This window comes from Lepeophtheirus salmonis, chromosome 8 (assembly GCF_016086655.4).
Source record: "Lepeophtheirus salmonis chromosome 8, UVic_Lsal_1.4, whole genome shotgun sequence".
Taxonomy (NCBI): Eukaryota; Metazoa; Arthropoda; class Copepoda; order Siphonostomatoida; family Caligidae; genus Lepeophtheirus; species Lepeophtheirus salmonis.
In genome coordinates, this window is record NC_052138.2 from 22027741 (window position 1) to 22053279 (window position 25539).

Genomic DNA, 25539 nt, shown 5'->3' on the forward strand with positions numbered 1-25539 from the left:
GTTTACTTCTGGACAGCCTTTACAGGGCTCTATCCTTGCCCTGAACTCTACCTTCTGGACTTAAGATAATGGAGTGTATTGCAGTAGAATATCTGCCACACCTCTCATCCAGATTTGGGTTTATACCGAGCAGCCATCATGTCAACATGGTATGTCATGGAAACGAGCCTTCATCGTCAAGAACTGACAATCTCTTCGCCAGTGTATCGAGGCTTTATTGCTTTTGTATTCGAATACATTACAAATTGGGTTTGAGTTATCTTTTCTTAAATCTATAGGAATTACTTCATTCGTTATTTAGTAATGCAATTTCAATTTTTGGGTCCTTACTCTGTGGAAGTCAGGATGAATAAAAGATTGAGGTAATAGAGGCCAGTGTTGCGTTGACCATAATTATTTTCATCCTAACTTTTGGATAAAGTAGGATTAAATGAATTAATGGTATGGAGCGTATCTTGGGTCCATAGCCAATTCTAAACCCCATAGTATATGTAGAGAATAAGAAAAACCTTCTGGGTTAAATACTTTTGTCCATTTTGTTATTGACATTAGACTATTTTTAATCATTAATAATTAGCAATACTACTAACATTATTGCTAATTGCGAATAATTTCATCTTACCATATATCTAACACATCTACAAACAGTAAATAATCGCTGCTTACACTTTTTATCATAACTCAAACATTTTAAAATAACTTTAACGTTTATTGACAAAAATAACAAGTAATGCAAATTAATAAAGCTCTTGAGTCAACAAGACATCATTAAATGTTTTATTGTAAATAAATGAAAGAATATGGAAGTTATTGCTGCTTTAAAAAGTTTTTGAGCAATATTCAGACATACTGTAGTTGTTGATTAGTTTAGTACAACCCTGGTAACCATATAAGTTTATGTATTCATGAATGAGAGCGTAAATAATTGGAAATGAAATAAAATGAATTTTGTTATTATCAAATCGAATGCGTGAGTCTGAAATTTAAATTATAATCCTTGTATGGTCGCATATTCCATACATCCTATATATAATATATGACTAATATATATGACTAAGGGAAGAAAAAAAAATATTTCTAAGATTATTATTTTAAGGAAATAAAAATTAATATAAGTACATTTTTTTGAATTATATAATTAAAGTAAAATAACTTTAGGGAACTTAATTTTATAAAATAATAAACTCTTTGTTTTTCCTTAATTAATTTTTGGAATATTACTTATCAACATCTACATAAAGGGATGAATCAGCTATTGTACACTTTGTGTTATATTTATATATTTTTAATAGAATCATGAAACTTGATCCCCTTGTATATTGATATAATAATTAACGTTCACTTTTTTTATTCATGTATAAATAGACTAGATTTGTAGGGAGTCACTCCCTATTTCTCTTGACTCGAGTAGTTTCCCTATGAAACTAAAGAAATGAATTGAAGTGTCATTTGCATAAATATATATCATCTAAATTTAATTAACTGACATATTTATGACAAGAAGTGTCAAGAGTTAAAAAGGTAACTGATTTTAATGAAAATAGATAGATTTTAACTTAATTGAGGACAAATATATGTTATGTGTAGATTTTAACTAATAAATAATTAATTAATGCCCTTTTGATCCTGATACACTTGATATACATTGTGCACGTCCTGTTCGTCTTCATCCAGGAGGATTGTAGAGCCTCTCAACTCCTACATCTGTGGATTGAATAAAAGGTCCCAACAAGAGTGCTCACCTCAACATGGTTCCCTGAGACAACCCAATCAATCTTCCTCTCCTCTTTCTTCACCTATTTTGGAGAATCATTATAGTTTAAAAATTGGCCCAGAACAAACAATTTTCATAAAATGTGCCATGTAGGCTTTAAATCCAAACATATCTTGTCATTGCATCGTTAGGTCTGGAAATGTAATTGCATCGTTTCCATTGGACTCCTATTAAGAAAATGTATTTATTTTTATTTACTCTTTCTACTCGAATACAGTTTTGTTTATTAATAAAATGATTTGTTTTTAAATGGTTGTTTTTATTAGTTTGTACAATCCAGTTATAAAATCGTTTAAATAGGACTGGGGTTATGAAAAAAAAGTCAAAAAAGCTGGATGACTTAGTCAGAGGTGTGGAGTTGGATTCGAATATTTCTGATCAAAGATGTTTAACTTCGCCAAGTCGGAGTGATTCAATTATCAATAGCTGGAGACACGGAGTTTAAAATTGTTGCTCTAAGAGTCTTAATGAATAAGATGGATTCTTTTGTTGAAATCGTAATAAACCTTGCTTTCATTTTCATTGCTCTACAATTGCAAAAGTAATACGTATGCAGGTATAGTTATTATCTTTTCATACATCAACTATTATTAAAGTTTCTTCATTTTCATCATCATCTTCATTCATGAATTTTTGGAGCGTTTTGACTTGCTTATTGTATAACTGACGTTTACGTCTGATGGTATTAAAATATTTTTGAAATCTGCAATCAAAACATGGTTTTTCTTTACTTTTATATTATCAGTATTAATGGATTCAGCTATTTGGGGATCCTCTTCCAATATCTAGCCAATTATTTAATTGTTATGGTAAAATTATAACTGTGTTAAGTACTTCAATTTAAGGTAGTCAATTAATTGCTTCAGAGGTAACAAATTCAATATTTGCTATGTATTGTTATTGACTATAAGTTAGACTTATGTTGTACAGGAACCACCCTAAAGTGGAGTACATTTCAAATACATTATTAATGATAACCGAACAATCTGGTTAGTTCATGTTTACAAGTGGAGTAAGAGATATGGTATACCTTATAAAAACGAGAAGAGGCGGTCTAAAGCTTGTGGGTGACTGCAACCACATCTATAGAGTACCTGATAAAACATCTCCCAAGACTTATTGGAAATGCGAGCGAGATCGTTGCAGAGGTCGAGCTCCTATTATTATGGAAAATGGAACTCCTATTATAGTAAAGAGGTATGGCGAATTTATACAATATATATTATGTATCTTGTTTATTCTATTATTTGTTTTGCAATAATATGCCGAATCTTGGTAATAGCAATAAAATAAACCAGAACATGTAAAATTTAAGTCATTCCTGTAGCAACAGCAATTCAATCAAAACATTGCTGTAATAGAAATAACTATCCTGAAGGAGATCGTTATACTGAAAGAGGGTTTCCATGATCCCCTTCTTTCGATCCAGTACTGATAATTCATTTTCAAAGATTATGGAGAGAAAAAAAACATAAAATGTGCGATTTTATATTTATATTATATTTTAACGAAATATTATTCGTCCCAGTACAAAATATTAGTCTTAGTTGATAATTAAATGAATAATACCGGTTAATATCGTAAAAACCCTTTCCTTCCTCTCCCCGACAGGTTTATGGAGTTTTTCCCTAGCACAGCCAAATATTAATATATAAAATCCCTTAAGGTATACTCAAAAACGTCTTTGTTACGTTATTCAATGGCCACTGGAAGCATAGGGCTAAGGTCGATCCTGATCTTGATCTGTCTTGAGATATGATGGCTAAAAAAGGTGTAAAAGGTACGTTAATTTAGTTTCAAAATATTAGAAATTGTATATAAGTCATTATTTAAATAGACAACTAGATATCCAAAACTGTTTTTTAAGCGATTTTTCTTTTTATCTGTTTTACGTAACGTCAAACTCTTTAAGAATATAAACAAGCAATTTTTAATAAAAAAATATCCACAACTAGGATGTTTTTTTTTCATTTTCAAATAATTGCATAAAGTTTTTTTAGAGTTTTGTGAAATTTGTCCAATTTGTTTTATAATTATATATGTATAAATGACTATATTTCTAACATGGTGTTACTTTCGGTTTACGTCAGATCAAAAGAAATTTTCATAACAATAATTTCCCCATTACATAAAAGTTCTTTTAAGACTTTACTCAAACATTAAACATTCTTATTATAGTTAAGAGCTACTTACAAGTAATTTTGAGTTTGAGCTAATCTAAATAAGTAAAATGAGTTTTTGTAAAAGAGATAAATATTTGCATTAGACAGAGTATTAAAGTGAAAATTAAATGGCTAATTAAAACATTGAAATAACATTCAGCTATTGATGTAACAGCATCATATACAAAAGATATTTTAACCCCTCTAATTTATTTGTCGAAACAATTATGTTTTGTATAATCGATTTCATATATCCAATTTGCTACGTACATTAATGTTCGGAGGGTAAATCTTTCTCCCTCTAAGTCTCCTACCCCCCAGGGAGCTTGTCCAGAAGAGGATTTTTTACTAAACGGCTTATGATGTAATTCATTTTATTACATTTAAATTTAGACTGAGCCATAATTATGTACATATAGGACCATTTATGACGCATAACAAGATACTGACACTTTGTAACTGGTACATGTCTTTAAAAGCTGTAAACTAAACCTTAGTCAATAAACTTTTGCTCCTCGATGGAAATAGTGTATTCCAGATATTTTAAAATTTTTCTAGCAACAAATCTTGAATGATGTTTAACATATTTACTTTTTAATAATTATAAAGTTGTATGTCTTCACCTTACGACAAAATATTATTTTCACCAATGAGATCAAAAACGAGGGATTTATTAGATTTCAAAACAATGGTCCATATTTTGTATTTACAAATATGTTAGTGTTGTGTCAGTCCTTATTTATTCGGTAAGGTCCAGTCTTAGGACCTGTCCAATCAGTCCTTAAGACTATTTGTCCTTGGGACTTTCTTAAAAAAATGATTAAAAAGAGAAAAAAATAAAGCTGAGTTTTGTCATCAAAAATCGAAAATTATAAGTTTTAGGACTGATATAAAAGACTGAGACTGAACTGACTGAGTCGCGACTGAACTGGATGGAATTGCAGTCTTCAGTCTTAAATAAGGTGTGATACAAAAATATATACAATGCATTTTCTCCGATTTATTAATAGATATATAAATATTTATGGAACCATATAGCTCTATGGACAACGCACTCGTGAGAAATTATTCTCTAGATCATTATGCCAATAGATTCGATACTCGATCATTGCTAGGGAAGGAAATATACATTATGTATATAGATTTCAAAGAAGATTCTTAGGTCAGATGGAGTAATAATAATACTATAATGTTTGCGTATACTTAATCAATCCAACTCTGTCTCATCAATGAAAGGAAAATTAAAATAATCATTAAATTATTATTTTAATTTGAAACCTGTACCTAAAAACTTCATTTTTTTTTTTTTTCTTTTATTTAGATTTTTCAAGACAAAAAATATTACTCAATCATGTAAATTTTGTAAAAATGTATTTTTCTAAAAAATATAACACATTGTAGGCCACAAAACCATTAATTTTAGGGTATAAAGTTCATTTTCATGTTTCTCGAATACATGTAAGCATACAATAACACAGCATCTCAACCTAAGCCCAAAAAATTGATATATATCCGGCAAGTGTAATGCTATTTGTACAAAACAGATTAATTACTAAAGATAGGGATAAATGTCCATATAATAAACACCTGTGTTGTTTTTTTTCATTTTCTTATGCCTACTAACACAATATAGACTTTCTTTGTTTTTAAAAAAAAAAGTTGTATTATACATAAATTATATAATTAATACCTCTATTTAATCATATTCTTACATGAAAGTTTGTCTATAACTAATTAAAAATTCCAAGAAACATAATTTAATTATCAGTTTTTTTACTTACTAAACACCTACTGTGTGGCAAATTACCTCAAAATGGCGACATGCCTATGTTGGTACATATTAAAATGTATTATTTAAAAAAATTAAAGATGGGTATTAATTTTTTTGAAACCATTTAGACCGGAGTTATTGAAACTTGGTCTAGTATATAAATAGGTAGTTTGTCAAGAATTACCTTAACTACAATTATATAAAAAATAATAATAAGCGCCCAATTCACTATTGATTAGAGGTGTTAAAATGAGCAAATTTTAAAAGTGCACGGAAACAATTTTATAATTTTCTTTTAGAAGTAATTCAACTCCAGTCTTAACTTGTACAATAATTAGCTTGAAAAACTTAAAATACATTTTTACATTCCTACTGAAAAAATAAATGTGAATAAATCAGACAAAAAACTTCCCCCTCCCCTCTTTGAAGTGGGTCCAGTGGCGCTGGCGATGAGTAATGAGTGAACCATACAATTTATACATCAGAAACAGAATCATATTTGAAATCGACTTCATAGCAGAGGCATATAGTTGATAATTTTACAACATAAAGTGCACAAATTTCTAATAAATATTTTTTTTTAACTTCGTCTAATGTCTTTAAAAATAAATACAAAATAAGGATCTGTATTGATTACGACCAAATGAAAAATGATGAACAGTGATATGAAAAGTAAAACAAAGTAATACGAAAAATCCCATGAAACGGTTATTTTTGTACAATAACTTTGTTTTGGGTCGATTAAGGACGATAAAAGTAAGATAATATGAGAAAAATATGTGATCCTTGTAAATTTTATTCTTAATTTATTGTCAAAGCTATGAAAAATTGGAATTTATAATGAGATATTAACATATTTTAGTAGTTATGCAATGAGGGTCGGTTATTTTATATTAGGAGGAGGGCTGCTAATTCATGAAAATGAGACAATTTTACTTTTCGTAAGGAAGAAAATCTTGAAAGCACTCTTGGAAAAAAATCTGGCAAATTAATTTATATATATGATTTACTAGCCGTAGTACCCTGTAGTGCCCGGAGTAATTAGACGTAGGCAAAAATACAATTTTTGCTTCATTAATATAAAAGATCCTCAATAAATTATCAATGTTACTCTCTGTTTTTCATGAGCACAATCACACGTAGTTACTCACTCAATACTAATAGCACTTCATTTGTGTTTTGTCCTCAAGAAGGAAAGAATAATGGTAAGGGTTTGAGAAAAAAAAAAAGAGTATCTTGGGATGACTCATGAGTATTTTAGTCTTTAGGGTGCTTATAGACAAAAAAAACATTTTAAGAAACTAGAGTTCATATTTTATTCAAATATTAACATGTACTGTAAATGAATATGAATTATGAATCATAATGGTAAACATCCAAGATCCATAACAAAACGAACTGAAACGGTGCTCTTTTTATTGATGCACACGCCTGTAATATTTCATTAATAGGAATATGTACATTATAATTTTTTTTATCAAAAATATTTAAATGATTAAGATCAAGGTGCACCCTGTATAAACATTCAATGCTATATAAACGCACCTGCAAAATTTAATTTATACGACTACATTGTTATTTATTAGATCAAAATATATTAATTATATACACTATACAGTGCACCCGGTGACTCATTTTCATAAATTCAGACATACAAACTTTGCTTTTTTAATATATATATGACATATGTAAAATACCTATTTATCATAATATAATTTTAGATTGAATTTAAATACACAATCGCAAGCAACAATATATTAATCATCATATTCCAGCCAAATGTTCCAAATTGTCCATTGGGGAATAGTCGAAATACTAATGGTGACACCACCTTACAAAAACTATTTATTACTTGTGAAATGTTCAAGACTGGTGATGACGTCAAAAAAAACCTTATAAAGAGATATTTGGCAATAAATAAATATCCGAATACTTTTATTAATTTGAAACCCCATAGAGTATTTGTTTTTGCAGGTAATATGTGAGTATTTTCTTACATTGATGTCCACGGGTACGAGTTTATAGTTTATAACTTTATAAATTTTATAAGTGAGTTTTATTTTGCATATATGAGGTTCCTGATAAACAATTGAACCAACCGGGAGCAACCAATTCTATGTATTTTCCCTGTATATGAATACACCTCATAGAATTTAGAAGATATGAGTATTAATTTCCCCTAGAGCAAGACATAAATATCTATATTAATATTTAAAAATAGGTTTTGTAGTGATAGCTTATCTGACGATACCCTATATACACATATTTATGAGATGAGCTCAGTAAATAGAAGTTGAGCCAGAGGATCACTAAAAAAATGTCATCAATAGAGTTTCTTCAGGGTATAAATAACTATAAAAAATATATATTTATATGAGTAAGAAAATAAATCATTTATTCGAGGCGTTGGTGGGGAGGGAGGAGATTGGTCTCTGAATACTACATACACTCAACATATATAAGATTTAACAATAAATTCTTATTGTAGCACTTTTTTAATATAGATGTGTTTATTCTTCGTTAGTCAAGGTTTGCCGAAATATATCCTTTATTTATTCATAATAATGTTATTACAATATAGGAACAATTCAAAAAATCTGAGCTTTTTATTTATAATAATAGTATGATATTCACCAAAACTTCTTTTGTATAACCAAAAGTCTACCCAATTGATTTTTATTTACTTTTTACATATTATGTAGATAAGGCTGGTATGTCGATTCAAGGAATATTAAATCTTTGAAAACTGATTTTCATAGATATATACGTAAATGATCTTCAAGCAATATCTATTTAAAAGTTGTTTTACATGACGTTTAATACTAGAACGGCCACGGTAAATCACCTATGCTGTTCATATAATCTGTCAAAAAATCGATAATATAAAGGATGTTTAACAAGACATCCTTGGTTGTTGTATGTAGTAACGTGTATTCTGTCATTATTTGTAACCCTACGTTATTTTTATATTTGGTAAAATTATAGTAAATGCTAAAATATGAAAAGTCATAAAATTATAACTAAATCGAAAATATAGTTTTTTTAAAACTATTACTAGTGGTTGTATCTGATATTGCCTAAAGCCATTAGGGGTCGCACTTTAATGATATAGAAGATAACTCCACAAGAAATCCTCAGTGTTATTCTCTGTTTTTCATGAGCACAATCACATATAACTAATCAATACTTATATCAATTCATTTGTGTTATGTGATATAATGGGATGACTGATTTTAACTACGTAGTTTTTTGAGCACTCACTAACAAATACCAGCAAACCAATGTTCTCCGTATTCCAACTACAAAACGCCAACGAGTGTTAATTCATTTTTAACATAGAAGCGTTTATATTTTATTCCAATCTGAACATATACTACTGTTAATGCATATAACTGATGAACTACGTAAGAGAGCTATGACAAAAAAATACAATGCAATATTTCATTAATACTACTATATTGTTATTTCTTGGTTCAAAAATATGTAAATGAGATACATTTGGGATCACTATATACAGTGCACCCTACATACACGCTCGATGTTATATACACACGCCTACAATAGTTCATTGATACGATTACATTGTTATTTCTTCGACTAAAATATTTAATATAATATAAGTCAAGGGGGCACTATATACAATTAACCCGTGACTGTTTGGAACACTGACAGACAGTAAACCAAGATAAATTTGCTTCATTTATATAGATTAAAGAAAACAAAGGATGTCCTTTTGACATATTTAGTCGTTGTAGTGTTAATCAATGAATTCATCTTTTTATTGTATCTAAAGTAGGCCCTAATCAATAGCCATTCTAATTGGGAAAGTTTGTACCTTTCTCTATCAGTCAATGAAAAATAAAATGTACTTAACAATTTACAAATTTTACAGATATTCTATAATTTATCAAAATATTTTATATATATTATACTGTTTTACAATGAAGTAACAATTTCATTTTATATGAAAGACAGCATTTAAAATAGTTTAGATAAAGACATAATGTCTAGATTTAGACATTGTGCTGAAAGATTTCAGGATTGTAAAATATGAAGAAAAGATAAAAGTGTTTCTGAACAATTTATACTTTATCTAATTGCTAACAGATTAATAAAGATCAAATCAATTCAAAACATTAACTAAAATTGAACAACTGTTATTTTATAACAAAAACTGAATAGGAAATAATATTTATTCATATTACATTAAACTAACCTATACAGAAAAAAGACTGTTTTTCTTTTAAAATTCCTTTTTGAAGGCATTGTAAAACTGTCTAAAGCACTTATATGTTTCAAGAAGATGAGTCAACACAAATAAAGGACTATATATAGTGTTATTGCTAAATATTACTTAATTCCATACATACTATAAATACACTTTAACTAAAACTTCTCAAAATGATCCTAATCTAAAACTGTTTGAAAGATTTTGCAACTTTTTCTACAAAATGAATTTGAATACGACTTGATAAATATTGCAACTGTCCCTCCAAAATAACTTATAAATTAAGAAAATTAGAAAAAAAAAAAAATAACAGCTATACTTTTAAGGTATTCAATTATGAACTAACGTTGTATGTACTTAAAATAAGGATGTACCAATACCTGATTTTCAGCTGATTCTGATACCATCTTTATGGACGATTTCAATACCGATTCCTTATTATGTTCAAAGGAATTTCATATACAAATAACAAAATTGTTTAATTTTTTTGATGTTCAACTTTTAATTCATTATGGATAGGAAAAAAAACCTAAATGTATCAATCATAATTAGTGTTAATAAATTTAAATTTTAAAAAGTTAGTTAATCGCCGTGCTCAGGAGTCTTAATTTATGGTTCCCTTATGGAAAGCAGTTAGACGCCCCCCCCCCCTTCCTTGCTATATATTAAAAGTAAGCCGTTTCACCTCGGTCTCTGATCTAATTTCAACTGCCTCACTGGTTTCTATCTGAGTTTTATATGCTTGTCCTAGGAATTGAAATATGTATAAACCAGTGTTTAATGAACTCGGGACTTTTTTATTGATGACTTGAACTCCACTCAGAAAATATGTACTCGACTTCATTTCTATTATAAACAGGATTGTTTAAAAAACATACAAAAAATAAATATTTTATGAAAAAATTACTTCATGTTTTCAGACTAAACTACTCAACTCAACTTCTACCGTTACGGACTTCTTGAACGACTCATGATACAATTAAAATATATGGGATACTAAAAATGTGGATACTTATAAATGGTTACTCTCAAGTAAATTTCCTATACAAACCTACAACTTTGTATAATCTTTCAATATATACTTCCCACCCCCTTTTTTATTTTTTGAATTTTTCTGAACAACGTTGTCTAGACTAGCTATTTATTGATTTGTAACCTTAATTTGGTCTTCTAAAATGAGCTCAAATAGTTCATGTTATTCATATATATAATTATGTATAGGTATCGGTGGAATCGTTCGTAGCCGATTCAGAAACTTAAAAAAAGGCCGATTTTTAGCAATTTATAAATCCTAAGAATCGGCCTTTTTTAAGAGAATAATATATGTTAATTTTTTAATATAGATTAGAACAAATTTACTCTGGCAAACCTCTTCAGGAGCCTGATCTGCTAAGATTTAGGTTTTAATAATAAAGTATAATAAATATTAGGAAAAAAATTGCATATTATCTTAAAGGTCCACTTTAAAAGATATAATTTACAGCAAAACAATTAAAAACATACTTTACTATTTAAGAAATAATTATCATACAAAATTTACTTTTACTCTTAAAAGTCATTTTTATTTTGTATACAAGTTGACAAATTACTATTATTTATAATAATTATGCAGTGTATATTCCAATTGTGAAGTAATTTTATGTGGCTACATCTTTTTTATATTTGAAAAATGTGTCTGTTACATCCGTCCCGTGTTGAATATGTCCCTGTTTTTTCTACTTTTTGAAAACATCTTGAGATGTTTTAGATAAAATATTAAATAATCAACTACATGTTTCTCCCCAATACTATCAACGGTTTAACCGACCTGATTTTCCAACACTTATCATACCTGTTCATTTCTTGATAATCAAACATTATATGTATACCTGCACATTGATTACATATTCAATGCGTGCAATGAAGCTATTTATTATTTATCGCTCAAGACAAGGAGTTGATGACGAATATTCTTCTTTGTACGTTGGAGTGTTAACATTGAAAGATCACCCTTTATCTTATAACTAAATATAACAAAATAAGATATAAATCGTTTTCTATAATATTTAATCTGTACAAAACCCCTTGAGAAACAAAAAAGTATGAGTAAAAAAAATGACCCTAGGCACATATTAAATCTTTCCTTATCATACGAAATTCATTCGATTATTTATGTAGGTAGAAAAGTAGGGGGGAGGGGTCAGGAAAAGAGTAAAAATATATATACAAAGAGAAAAAACCATCGGAAATGTCAATTCTCACTCTTTTTTTTAACACTTGTTCTTTAACCTATCATGTACATTTTATCGCCACTCTCAAATGGATCATATAATAAATTCATGGAAACAGATTTTTTTATTATTTGAAAGTTTACACGTCTTTATATTTATTATAGCTCACAACCTTTCATCCAATAAGAAACAGAAACAAAGCCTGGAATGAAAGTGGTTAAGAGTATTAGCCAATACGTTTCAACTATGAAATTAACATTCAATATTTGTTGTGAATTGCTCACAGCTTAATAAGATTTAATTTAAATCCAATTAATCAACGTTTATAACACGAAAATAGGAGTTGAAATTAAAATAAACAAAACAATACTTATTTTTAAGTTTTAAAGTCAGGTCATGAAAATCATACAATTAGGCATAGGGAGACACTGATATGAAATTACCAGTTTTACAATGATAAAATCATTATTTACATACGTAAATAGACTACATATATGACGAAACCATTAATTAAACTTTATTAAAATAAAAAGTTATACTTATTTAAACAATGTAAAATTTTGTAAATTTTTAAACGTAAAAGAGAGAGTTTCTTTCTTTGCCTTTTAATCCAAAAATTTCGACAATCAATCGGGGAATTAAATAATAACCACTTCATTAAGTTAAAATATTTGACATGTATATTATGGTCAGTACCCATATCTAAAACAATACTTAAAGCCACAATAAAACAATCAACATGCATTAAAAGTTTGAAGCAATGCCTAGCAAAATTTTTTAAATCCCCTTAAGTAAAAACCAAACTATTGACAGTGTGAGCGAGGCATGAACTGTATTTTATTTACAAAATTAAAGTTAGAATTCTAAATTTTTGTTCATTCTCTGAGGCAAAGATTTCTTGTAATTTAGCATCGAACTCAAATGTGTTATGTACTGAGTACTGGTAGAGTAATGGGGTTCTACTCTACGTACTATAAAGTTAAAATGCATGTGTGGGTTACAAAAAGAGTCAGAAAAACTAACTAGGGGACTAGAAATGCAATAACATGAGATGTATTTTTTCTGCTCATCAATTTATTCGCATTGGTAACAGTTCTAAAAATAAAATATTTTAAAATTGTCGTCCATTGAAAGATAATCTTGATTATTTTTTTTTTTACATATTCCATAAATTGTCCAAAATGACACAAATCCTCTTAAATGTTTTATATGTACATTTTATTTTCACAATAGAATATTCAAGGGGATAGATAACGCCTTCACTTCTCTCTCAAGAGGATTTCAATTATTTTCTTTACAAATAACATTTAAGGGATATCTCAAGTTACACTGGGATCAGTCTAATTTTCTTCTTTTTCGAGGGATAGTCTATAATTATATGTATGAAGGAAAAAAACCGTCCATTCCTTGATGCTCCCATCGAATTTTTCATAAAAAAGAAGAAGAAGAATAGCAATCAAGTTCATATCGTATTTCTGACACGCGTTTGTTTCTTGCTAGAATTCAATTTCCATCTGCTCTTATCAATATGGGGATGTAACATTTTCCCTCTCTTATATGTTAGATCATTATTGTCTTATGCAAACTTTACATACGTATATTATAAAGGTCAGTTTCACTATGTGTTGGGTATTGTAGGACAAAATAAATTATCATCGGTAACTATCATTTTCTTTGAGGGGGGAGGGGAAAGGGGTTAACTAGCTCATAATTTTTTTTTATCTATATGACATTTTTACATCTGCAACAAACTTAAAGTTTGTCGTTTTGCCTCTGTTTGTCTGTTAATGATTCCCCAGAATAACGCCAAGAGTAACAGATCGATTTTTATCAAACTCGGTAAGAAGATCATACATAGTGACATTAAGAACCCATAAATTTTTGTGTGGTCAACATCAAAAGCCAATGTCAAGGAAGCACAAAACGTTAAAAATGCATAATCAACCTTAACAAAGTGAGATACTTAACTGAATTTGATTTGAGGAGGAGGTTTTGCGCTCTACGGAGTGTCAATTCTAGTTATTATTTTTTAATAATATGTTTATTACAACTAAATCAATATTTGAAGATATAAAAAAATATAATGGACTATTAAGACAGTTTTTTAATTTTTGTCTAAAATTGTTTTATTATTTATTGAGGAACAAGCAACACATTATTAGTAACAGTTTTCGATAAAGTTCTAAAACATTTTTTTTTAGAAAAGTACATTATAATTTAAATGTAATCATTTTTATTAATACAATTTTATCCAAACGAGTAAAACTCTCATACAAAGGCGAACAGTGCATCACTCACACTCTCATGTCCGGCCCTCTCCTCTTTTCATTAAAACACACAAAACCCCTATGATCCATGATCACCAAGTTATTTACCAGTCCGTAATAAGTTGTTTTTGTAAAACTGGACCTAAAGTAAATAAGTATATGCTACAATATAAAACAAAACATCTCCAGCAATTCGATTATGAGGGCCTCAATATTGCCTTACTCCTCATATCTTAAGGATGTAGTGATGATTTAATCGGAGCAAGAAAGAGTTTTTCCGTATTATCTTATTATTAAACTCTCTACCATTTCTATTACCAGAATAACTTTGTGACTATAATAAAATATATAAGAAGAAGTCTCAACCTCTTTTCAACAGAAGAAATGAAAATAATTTCATCTAATATATAAATGACTAAGTATTTTATTTATTATAGCTGATTATATTTAGCATAGAGTTCCTGATTACAAACCAAAATATTTTTATTTGAAATTTATTATTATCAGGTAGATAATGTGCATAAAAAATCCTTCTAAATAAATATTCAGAGGAAAACATATTTATTTGGCCGCGTTTTTTCTTTCAAAAGACTCTAACAGTCCTCATAAAATCTTAGCAACATTCGAATCAATTAACTGACTTTTTCTTGGTTTAAAAGAAAATTTGACATAATTGTTTGCAATATAAATATTTCCTTCTTTTAGATTAAAAAAAAATCAATGAAATCTTTTTGATTGTATTACAAATAAAAATACTGCAATATACTTTATAATTTCAAAATTGTAACAGACAAAAAAATTGACAAAAAACCATTTTTTCAGACAAATTTGTAAGAAACAAAATAATTGACAAGAACCGTTTTCTTTTAACAAATTTGTAACACAGTTTTAGTCAAGGAGGTTTATAATACCCCTTCGACACATACATTCGTTGTCACAGGTCTGCTCCTTACCTCCGTATGCACGTGTCTGGTCATTTTTATTTACAACAAGTACCCATATTTCTAACATTAAATTTCGGTGCCCATGGTAAGTGGTTCCAAAGTCCTCCAAAAATCAGCGCTAATATTAAATTACAGCTATCATTAAGTATTCATAGACAATTTAAGATTATGCATATATTTAATGATTCTTAAAAGGTTTTTAAACAAAAAAGGTAGGTAACAATTATGTAAAGATGTCAAAGATTTTTATTCAAGATATTAATAGGCAATTAAATCATATGTATATATTTCGTATGAAAAGAGGAAAGAAAAATGGTACTCTGATTATTATTTCAATTTGATTACATGTAACTTGGAGATACTTATAACCATTTGAGTATCAAGTTACACTTTCTATTTGTTTCTTTTATGAATATAAAATCTTCTCATTTGATATTGTCTAACCTGACAGAAAGAACTTAAGAAGTAAAATAATTTTTTGAAGTACATATGTTTGTATTTAAAGCTGAATATATTTTACAAGAAGAATGTAAACGGGTCATTTCATTCATGTGAATGTAGCACTAAGAGTCTGCTCATTCCAATGAACCCAACTATTAAAAAGAAGAATTTTAGAGCTCGATTAACTTTAGTTTTTGTAAACTCTGTGGATATAATTTCGAAAAATGTCAGGAATAAAAATGTACCCCCAGTGAAGCCAGTTAAAAAAACTTTGATCAAATCCAACGTGGGAGAAGGTGGAAGTTCATTAAGTCCAGATCCAATTCCTATTCCGAGGGGACTTGATATTGAAAAGATAATGATGTATGCGATGTAAGTACGTAGTCGGATTTTCGATTGGCACACATTCATACCAAAGCTAAAGGACATAATTAACTTATGACTCACAATAGCAGTAAATATATGCCATAGTTCCTTCTCAGATTGTTGTAAACCAATAGCTAGACCCTCAAAAATGGAATGAAGAGAAAGGGCTAGCATAAGTGTGAAAGATCGAAGAACGGAAACAGTTTCTTCATGATTATCTTCTTCCAAATTATCACTTTGCAATGTTTCATCCTCTAACCTCGGACTGGTTCTTACATAATCTGCCCTAGATATTGAACGATTACCTCGATGTTCCTTGTAAAATAACATCATCTGCTCCATAAAGAACACTCCCAAGAAACCGAAAACAAAAACAAGTTCAGCTACGGGATAATCTTTCAAAAAGTCAGGCTCTGCGATTAGATGAAATACATCCGTAAATTCTTGCCGTATGTGAGGTAATAAATAAAGAAAGGTGACACTGAGAAAAACTCCTCCACAGAAACAATTTCCAAGGCTGATAAAATCATTCGTTCTCGTCTCCCGGAAAGGAGTTACATTTTTAACAATTTTCCATGGAAGAAAAGCAAAAACTAAAGTTGTTAAAAAAGTTATGATTAATATAGATACTTTTAAACTGAGCAGCTCCATTGCTTCTTAGATATTTTTTTAAATAAAATGAGTCTCGTCGTCTATGGTTTATTTTATTTTTACTAAAAGATAAACTTTATCAGTGAAGCTTACTTATATATGTATACAAATATGTGAAATAATATTCCAGTTTGTTGATTACTTCTAATTTTAAATTCATGACATGATAGGAATAATTTACCAAATATAGACGCATAGAGCATTAAAAAAAATTCTTGTATTGTACATAAGCAAACAATTTTTTTCCAAAAATAACTGTCATTTTATTATTTAATTTGGCTATAAATTTTAAATAACATCATTTTCTTTTCCTTGTGACACGGTTCGCTTCAGTGACATTTTAACTTTAATCATTCCTCGATAAAGCATTAAATGGTCCGTTAGAATGTGTTCCCCTCAATTTTTTTCCGTGTTCATCTAATTGAACAGAGTGTTCCACATACATACATATATTGCAGCCTCATTTACTTCCATAATTTGCTTAAGAATAGTAACTCAAATAAATGTTTTACTAACAGATGTCTTTATTCAAAGTATCTTTTCTTTAACCCTACATACATATACATTTTCTATAGTCATAATGTGATCATTCATTCGTCTATAAAGTAATGTCTTCATTGAATATGTTCACTATTATTTTTAGAGTTAAATATCATTAATTACTTTTTTTAAATACGTATGAATGAATATGCAGACCTACATAATCCTACATATCTATGCAAAAATCAATACCTCATACTCTTTATAGCAAAAATGAATGAATATGATATGGGGATATTGGATAAAAATTGAAATACAATATCTTATCTAAGTACTCCTTAATTATGTAGTCAGAAGTCATTGTCTGCATTAATCGCATTTAATATCGACTATTATGTATAACAAAAAGTTTATAATAGGTTGGGGAAAAAGTAATTTCTTATTTCTCTTTATACTTCCATGCTTTATAGAAGCGTCACAATCATCCAATTTAAGCCAAGTATGCTTTGTTCTGTTTGATAACTTTTTGCTAGGGAAAATCCAACTTCATTATGCCATTTTTGTAGAAGCCCTTGTCCCATTGGCATAAATTTGGACAACCAATTTTCATAGGCCTCTATTAATGCAAAAATTTTACCCCCAATCACTTTGTCTATAAACAAGGACAGGTGGTAGCTATTTAGTTCCAGGTTTTTGACTGTAAGGTGAAACATAAGAACTTCCCATTCAAGCTCCTGGAGCTCATGGCTCGACAGAAAATATGTTTAGGGCCTGGATTTGTCTTGATGATGTCTTGTTGTCCCTTATTCGCCAATTCACGCTGGTTTTCTTTGATCCCCAGCTTCAAACGTTTGAGTTTTTCAAGGTAGAAGGCATAATTGAGCATAAAATAAATAGTACTGTTAGTATCATTATATAATAATAATTTTGAACCACCAATAGCTAAATCCCCAAATTTCTGAACTATACCCCCCCCTCTCTAAAAAAAAGATTTTTTTAAATAAATAATAATAATAAAAATGGTATTTTATAGATAAAGTCTTCAAATTTCTAAACAAACAACCCCGTAACCCAAAACAAAAAAATATGCAGACAACCCTGTGAATGCATGTTTTACCAAAGTGAAAATATAGTGAAAACCCTATAAAACTATTATTTTACAATTCTTCAAAATGATTCAGAACTTAACCAAATCTATTTCAAACTTTACCAATCAACATCCTCATCCCTGATGAAGAAAACATAATTTTAACAATTCACATGTGACAAAAAAATACAAGATATTTGTATGTTAGCTAGATATAACTAATAAAAAGAATATAGTTGTTAAACTCCAGACATAATGTAAAAATTACTTGATTTAAAATTGTTTCAAACACAAGTTCTGAAAGCTAGTTTTTTGTTCAAGTTTGAAAAAAAATAACAATAATATGTCGTATTGATGTAGTTTTTGTGTTTAGCTTATGTCTCTAGAACAGTTTCTCCACAGTTTTTTGAAGGCATTACCCTCATCTCGGTCTTGAACAACTAAGTTGTGATCTCTGATAAACAGGAAGAATAAAATATAAATATATAGCATTGGGAACAACAGTAATACCTGAAACAATTTAGATAATTATTTTTGTGGATGTTTAGAATCCGTACTATTCGAAATAAAAAAGGAGACTAAGTGCAACAACCTTATTTTTTTATCACAGTTATACAAAAGATTGTACTTTAGCAAAACTCAAACAGATTGAATTTGAACTTATTATAAATATAATAAGTAATGTATTAATTTTTAACACTTTTAATTATTATTCAAGCAGAAGTTACGCTTTGAACTTTGACTTGCGCAAACGCATTGCACTTGCAACTATCATGGGAATACAGAATATGGCTTCCTTATTCAGCTGGTGTGCAATATGAGGCATAGCCACCCCACTATTCAAATAATTTAATGTTATCTTAAATTGAAAATGTCCATAATTTGATTTCCAAAAAATGACATGTGCACTATGAGTGCCGGTTTTAGTGAGGAGAGGGTCAATATTGGAAATTAGTAACATTGAAGGTTAAATTTTGATTTTTTTATATCTTTAAAATTGAGTTATATAATTAATTTTTGAAATTGATATTTGTAGCTTTCAATTATGTGAATTACTTCAAAAAATGTCGTATAAATACATAAAGGTACTTTTTCAGTTTGTTTTAATTTGTTTTTATATTATTATATTTTATATTAGTGGTAGTATATAGATTTTCCAGTGTTATTAGGCGTCGAAAAACAGATAAACCTTGTTTTAATGATATAAGTGATAACTCTACAAGAAATCATGGATGTGACTCCCCCATTTTCATGAGCACACTCACACGTAGTAACTCAACACTTGGATATTTTCTCCTAAAGGAAGAAGACTAAAAATAGTGGTTTGATTTTTTTTTCAATTTGATATCATGAGGCCTGGATTACATTAGAATCTTGAGCGCTCAAGGTTGTGCTTTACCTATACACGATTATTCCTAAACCTCATCTTCATTTTTTTATTTTCTTAATAAAAATCTGATTTGGACTTTCAAACAAAATCCATCAATTTATCATTCTTTTATTGTGACTATCAATTTTGGCTATTTTAAGTTCAAGTTGCAGTGACTCTAAAGGGTTAAAAATAAAATATTGTTAGAAATTGTCGATAATTTGTCATTGAGCACAAAATATAATCCACACTTAATTTGGAGAAAAATTATTCAAGCTTGCTTTTATAATGACAGGTCGTATATTTTTATATTACCTACAATAATCCAAATAGTCAGAATTTTTGTGACTTATGGATCATTTTTTATAATTTTTTTTTTTTGAGTAGCGTTATTGTTGAAATAGCTTCTAGTTGTCTAACTTGCATGAACGCATTTTACCCCAAAATATAATGAGAGTATAGAAGATGTACTCATAGTCATGATTCCTATGTTATTAAAGTTTAAATATAATGTAATATAACGCAGCAAAACATACACTCAAACATAAATATAATATTCTCACTACTTTCAAATCTGACATTGAATGATGTCTAGGAGATAGATCTCTTCATATTCAAATAATAAATATATGTTTGAACGAAGTTTATAAAAAATAGGAAGAACAATAAATGCTAATTACGAAATTATATGTATATAAAAAATTAAACGAACCTCTGTGTTACATACATAGATGGTTACATGATATTCAAAAAAACATCCTTTCCAGAAAAAAGCTATAAGTAAATTTTACCTCAAGGATTCACACTAAGGATTTGATAAAATCCAATTTTATGAATATTTTGTATACAAATTGTATAAGTTAAAATAGGATGAAGATTATACATTAGATTCTGTGATTATAATATTCCATTAATTTATTTTTCCTTAAATAATCTCAAGGTTAAATAATGAGCAGAAAATGAGCGCCGTTTATGCTTTTCGTACGTTTATTAACTTTCGTCTCTATTGTTTTCCAAAGATATATTTGATCCTAGGACCAAAGCTAAAGTCAAGCAGCGAAACGATGATCATATGATAATTTTTTCTCCTCATTTTATTGGCTACAGGAATAATTTTTGGCCCGTTAGGAGCTTTGAGGGCATCATGAATTAATCTGCAACAAACTATGCAACATCACAAAGAGAATACTGCAAGAGGGAAAAAATGTGTTCCCTCTGTTGTACTACAAAATGTACATCTCCCGAGGGAAATAGCTTTTTGTAAGATACTAAATTTGAATTAAAGTTAATGCCTTGGTTGTGTTTAAAAATATGAACGAAAAAACGGGAATATATGAAAGCCTGAACTGATATTTTTCAGAAATAAATGGAAGAACGGAAAGTTATTACTAAAAGTCGACAAAAAAGGATAATGAAAGTCATCATCCACATTATATATTTCTACATCAAACTTGCTGAAGGAATTGAATAATTACTCAGTTACATTTATTTTTTCATGTTTCCTTTGTATTGAACATCTTTGTAATTTGAGTTAAGAAGCTTTTTGCTTCAGATTATGTTGTAATATTATTTTATTTGTGGGGAATAAAGTTACCCTAGATGGCGAAAAAAAAAAAAATCAAAGAAAAAAACAACCCACATGAATGGAAAAGTGTGAACATGTGAAAGTCTGGATAGTCCATGATGTATCAAAATATAACAGTTATAATAAAAAACAAAATAACCAAAAATTTTGTGCCACATTAGATAGTTTAAGTGTGCTGGATAAACACAAAAACAGTATTGAACAAAAATAAAAAATGTCCAATATATATATAAATATTTAATTGATTGAAAAGATTAATTGAAATAATTAGTTTATATAAATAAATAATTGATTATGAATTATTACAAATGTCATTCAGATTATTTGAAATCATTTGCTTATATCTAGACAATTAATTATATATAAATCAATACAAGTGTAATTCAAATCAATTTTGACAAAAATGCAACTATATAATTAGTAGTAATTTTTACAAATCAAAATCAAATGTTAGCATCAATTAAAAGTTGGTAATTAAATAAAAGTTAGAAGACAAACAAATTGCAATTTGTAAAAATATTATCCAACTAGTATCATTTTTTTATTTGACTACATTATATCAATTTATAATTAGTATTTTCATATTGTTATTAAAGATTAATTGAGCCATGAATATGTGAAAAAAAACTCACTTTTATATTCTAAATATATAGTTATAACTCTTTTATTAAATATAAACGTATAAGTTATGATACTTAAAATAACTTAAATGTTAATTCATCAAAATTATTTGCTCATTTAAAATATTAACTCTTATTAACACGGTTTATTTTTTATAATAAAAGATGATAGTGTGTAATAATTGCAATGCAAAATTAGTATTTCTATCATCCTTATATTTATGAGAGAAAAGAAAAAACTCTTTTGTTTTGTTCAAAAGGGTTTTACTATTATTTATAAACCACATTCGACTCACCTTTATTTAAATTTGCTTAATTGTTTAAAATCATTATTTTTTTTTGATAAAAGTATTGAAAACAAATCATCTCTGGTAACAAAGTTCCTTTATTCAAATATAAAATTTAATTATTTTATAATAACAGGCTAAAAACAAATATGTTGCTATAGTTATGAAGTCATTCACATGGTGTACTAATTTTCAATGAATTATATAATAGTTTTAATTAAAATATCAAAAGAAGCCAGATATCTCGATATGCCTGGTCTTTATCGAATTGTTAGAAAATATTCTCACAAGTTACATCTTTTTTTAGCTGAACTTGAACATATTCTCAATAGTTGACTTTATATTTCTTCAAATATAAGTAATACCGACCTATTTGCAATTAGTAAGAAGAGTAATTGTCTAACATAGTTGCACAACATTTTTACAGCGTTTTTTACCAATTAAATTACACTAGTATAAGGTTTGCATATAATTGTTCAAGTCATATACCTAGTAGATTTTTACTCATCGTTTTAACAATAGTAAGTAGACATGTTTTTCTCGTTGGCAATCTAAATATGTTTATTTATTTTTTTTGTTAGGTTTTTATCATTATAATTTAATTCTTGAAAAGGGAATATCTAAGTATAAAGTAGTAACTATTGATTGTGCTCACGAAAAACAGAGAGTAACAATGAGAGGTGGATAGGGAGTTATAAATATAAATGTAAGTTCTTTTTTGAAGTTAGAGTAGAGTAGAGAATTGACATTGGAGTAATTACAGCCTAGTTACATACGAGCAGAAATATATTTCTGCTTAATTCGGAGTGAGATTTGGGTTTATATCTTTCTTCTCAGAGCCAATTCCATACAACTAAACGTCATGACAGGTAAGCTGCTCTCCTTCCAAGCATTCTTCCAATAGTCAGAATTACAACGCTAATCTTCTGTTTCTTTTATTTTAACATACCAACTGGACATTTTTTATGCATTACTTTCAATAAAATATCTTTGGGCATATTTTCACTAGCTATATGCTAGCGTTGAACATTAAAATGTTTTTCGGGTAGATAAAAATCATTAAGATATATTTAACAAATTAAATTCAAAATTTTAAACTTCTGCCATTTTTGGCAAACAATGTAATTGTCAAATGGTAATCATTACTTCAAAATTAAAATATGTCTTAAGATGGATAAACAAATTGTATAATAGTACACTTTTTTTTATTAGTCCAAAGGTAATTACTTCATTTATTGGTTAAAATCTTCAAAAATCGATTAGTTGTGTACCAATATTTTTAAAATTAGAAACAAAAGTTTGACATTCAAGAAGTAAAAAAAAAAATTATATTAGCACGTACACTTTTTGTTTAAATTTTTATTAAAAAAGAGAAGTCTATTTTTATTGACAGCCACAATGATAAATTTTCGAATTGCATCTGATTACTTTGACGAATAGTTTGTATCAAAGTCATTTAATTCATTTGAAATAAACTTTTAAATAAATCCAATCTCGAATAATTTAATCAAACTTTTCATTATGGTTAAGTAAAAGGGCCTAAAGGAATATAAAAAAATAGAAATTATGTGTGCTTACATTGGTAGGTGGAGTATACGTTGTTCTTCTTATGAGATCCCAAATAAATGATCAATGTAGATACAAGTACTATGTGAACTATGAAAATCAGAATATGCCTCGTCATTCTACTCTATTGTTAAAAAGATTTACTGCATCTTACTTTTAGGTAGGTATTGTAGTTTTTCATTTGTTGAGTCATATATGGAGTAAATTAGTTTTATTTCTATACGTTGAGATTTGTATTTTTTTGTTAAACATTTTGTTCAGATACAGCCCCAAAATAAAATAAATTGATTATAGGATGTTTTAACATCCTTAATAATACGGGAAAATATAAAAAATAAAGTAAAACAGATTAAGATAAATTAAATCGATAAAATAATGATAATGTTCCAAATATCCCTGGTCTAGATAATGGAAAGGCAAAAAAAAAACATTTTAAAAACCAATGTATGTACATTAGACTCTACTGTAATGACAAAAGTTACGAATTTAGTAGCGCAAGATATTTTTTATTATGGTTATTATTCATTAAAATAAGAAACAATCTTCAATCGTAAAAAAAAGGTGCTTCATGGAAGCTTGAGGAATTAAAAATCAGTAAAAAATCGGAAAAAAAATATTTATTTCATGTTGTTCCATTTTAATTATTAAGTTCAATCGAAATAAAGTATTTGCATTAAGTTACGCATTATAAGTTAAAGGTATATATTACAACAATGCTAAAATAATATTACTCTAATTGACCTTGTGCTATGAATATTTTATTCCAAAATACGCTGCAATTAAATAAAAATTATTCTTTAGGTACCGCGTATTACGCTCATATATTTTGATTTATTTATCCATTTTTACTAATCAACTCTGATTTTTTGATAACAAAGTTTCAAATATACTATTATTATATATATTTTCAGAGTTTATTTATGCTTAATAAGAAATACTATCATATCTAGTTATCATTTTGGACTAAAAAAGTGTATTTTATATTCGTTTTACGAGTTCCCCAGAATATGTTTGATTTGGAATAATTCATATTATAGATTAAAGTAAATCCGATCCATTTATATTTAAAATTCCGACGTGTTCCTAGCATCAATAGAAAAATAAACATAAAATGTCCGAGTCAGTGTGAAAGTCTTTCTAAAATATAGATTTGTTACGAGGTAAACATCTCAACGAAGTTAACAAGTATTCAAGAAGCAAATATATTTAAAATACGTCAAAATTATATTGCGATGAAAAATGCTATGCTAAAAAGATTCGCCCCCAAAAAAAAGTGCACCTAAATGAACGGGCACGAATAAAATATTTACTAAAGATCGAGAAAATGTACACGGCCTTTTTTTATATACCTACATTTGTAATATATAGTGATGTAAATCGTGAGTATTTTTTAGCCAGTTTGCTTTTTTGGAATTGATAATCTAATGAATTAATTTTCTTTTTCTCAGCTGTTATAATTTCGGTCTGGTGTAGTGAACTTTATTTTCTACTACATTCAATTATATTCAAAACCTATTGAACTTTAGTGTTTGCTCATAAAAAACAGAGAATAACCTGAGGAATTGTTGAGAAATTATGATTGTATATTCTGATTGGTCTCTGAGTAGAATTGAGGATCAACATCGGAGTAACTCTTACCAATGTCCTTGTTTATTTTCATCTTCCCCTCCTCCCTCGTCACAGCTGATTGTACCAAATCTAATGAAACGTCATGAAAACTAAGTTACTCTC

At 28.2% G+C, this 25539-nt stretch overlaps 1 protein-coding gene across 1 annotated transcript; it reads right to left on the reverse strand.

Annotated features, from left to right (window-relative positions):
* Positions 1 to 15573: 15573 nt before the first annotated feature.
* On the reverse strand, positions 15574 to 16815 carry LOC121123177 (zinc transporter ZIP3). Its single transcript, XM_040718300.2, has one exon. It carries the CDS (start codon positions 16812 to 16814, stop codon positions 15900 to 15902), a length of 915 nt encoding a protein of 304 aa, XP_040574234.1. The 5' UTR covers position 16815; the 3' UTR covers positions 15574 to 15899.
* Positions 16816 to 25539: the final 8724 nt, after the last annotated feature.

Bases quoted from the DNA above. Each gene is read 5' to 3' on its own strand.
- LOC121123177 (XM_040718300.2), bottom strand. From the start codon at position 16,814: ATGGAGCTGCTCAGTTTAAAAGTATCTATATTAATCATAACTTTTTTA.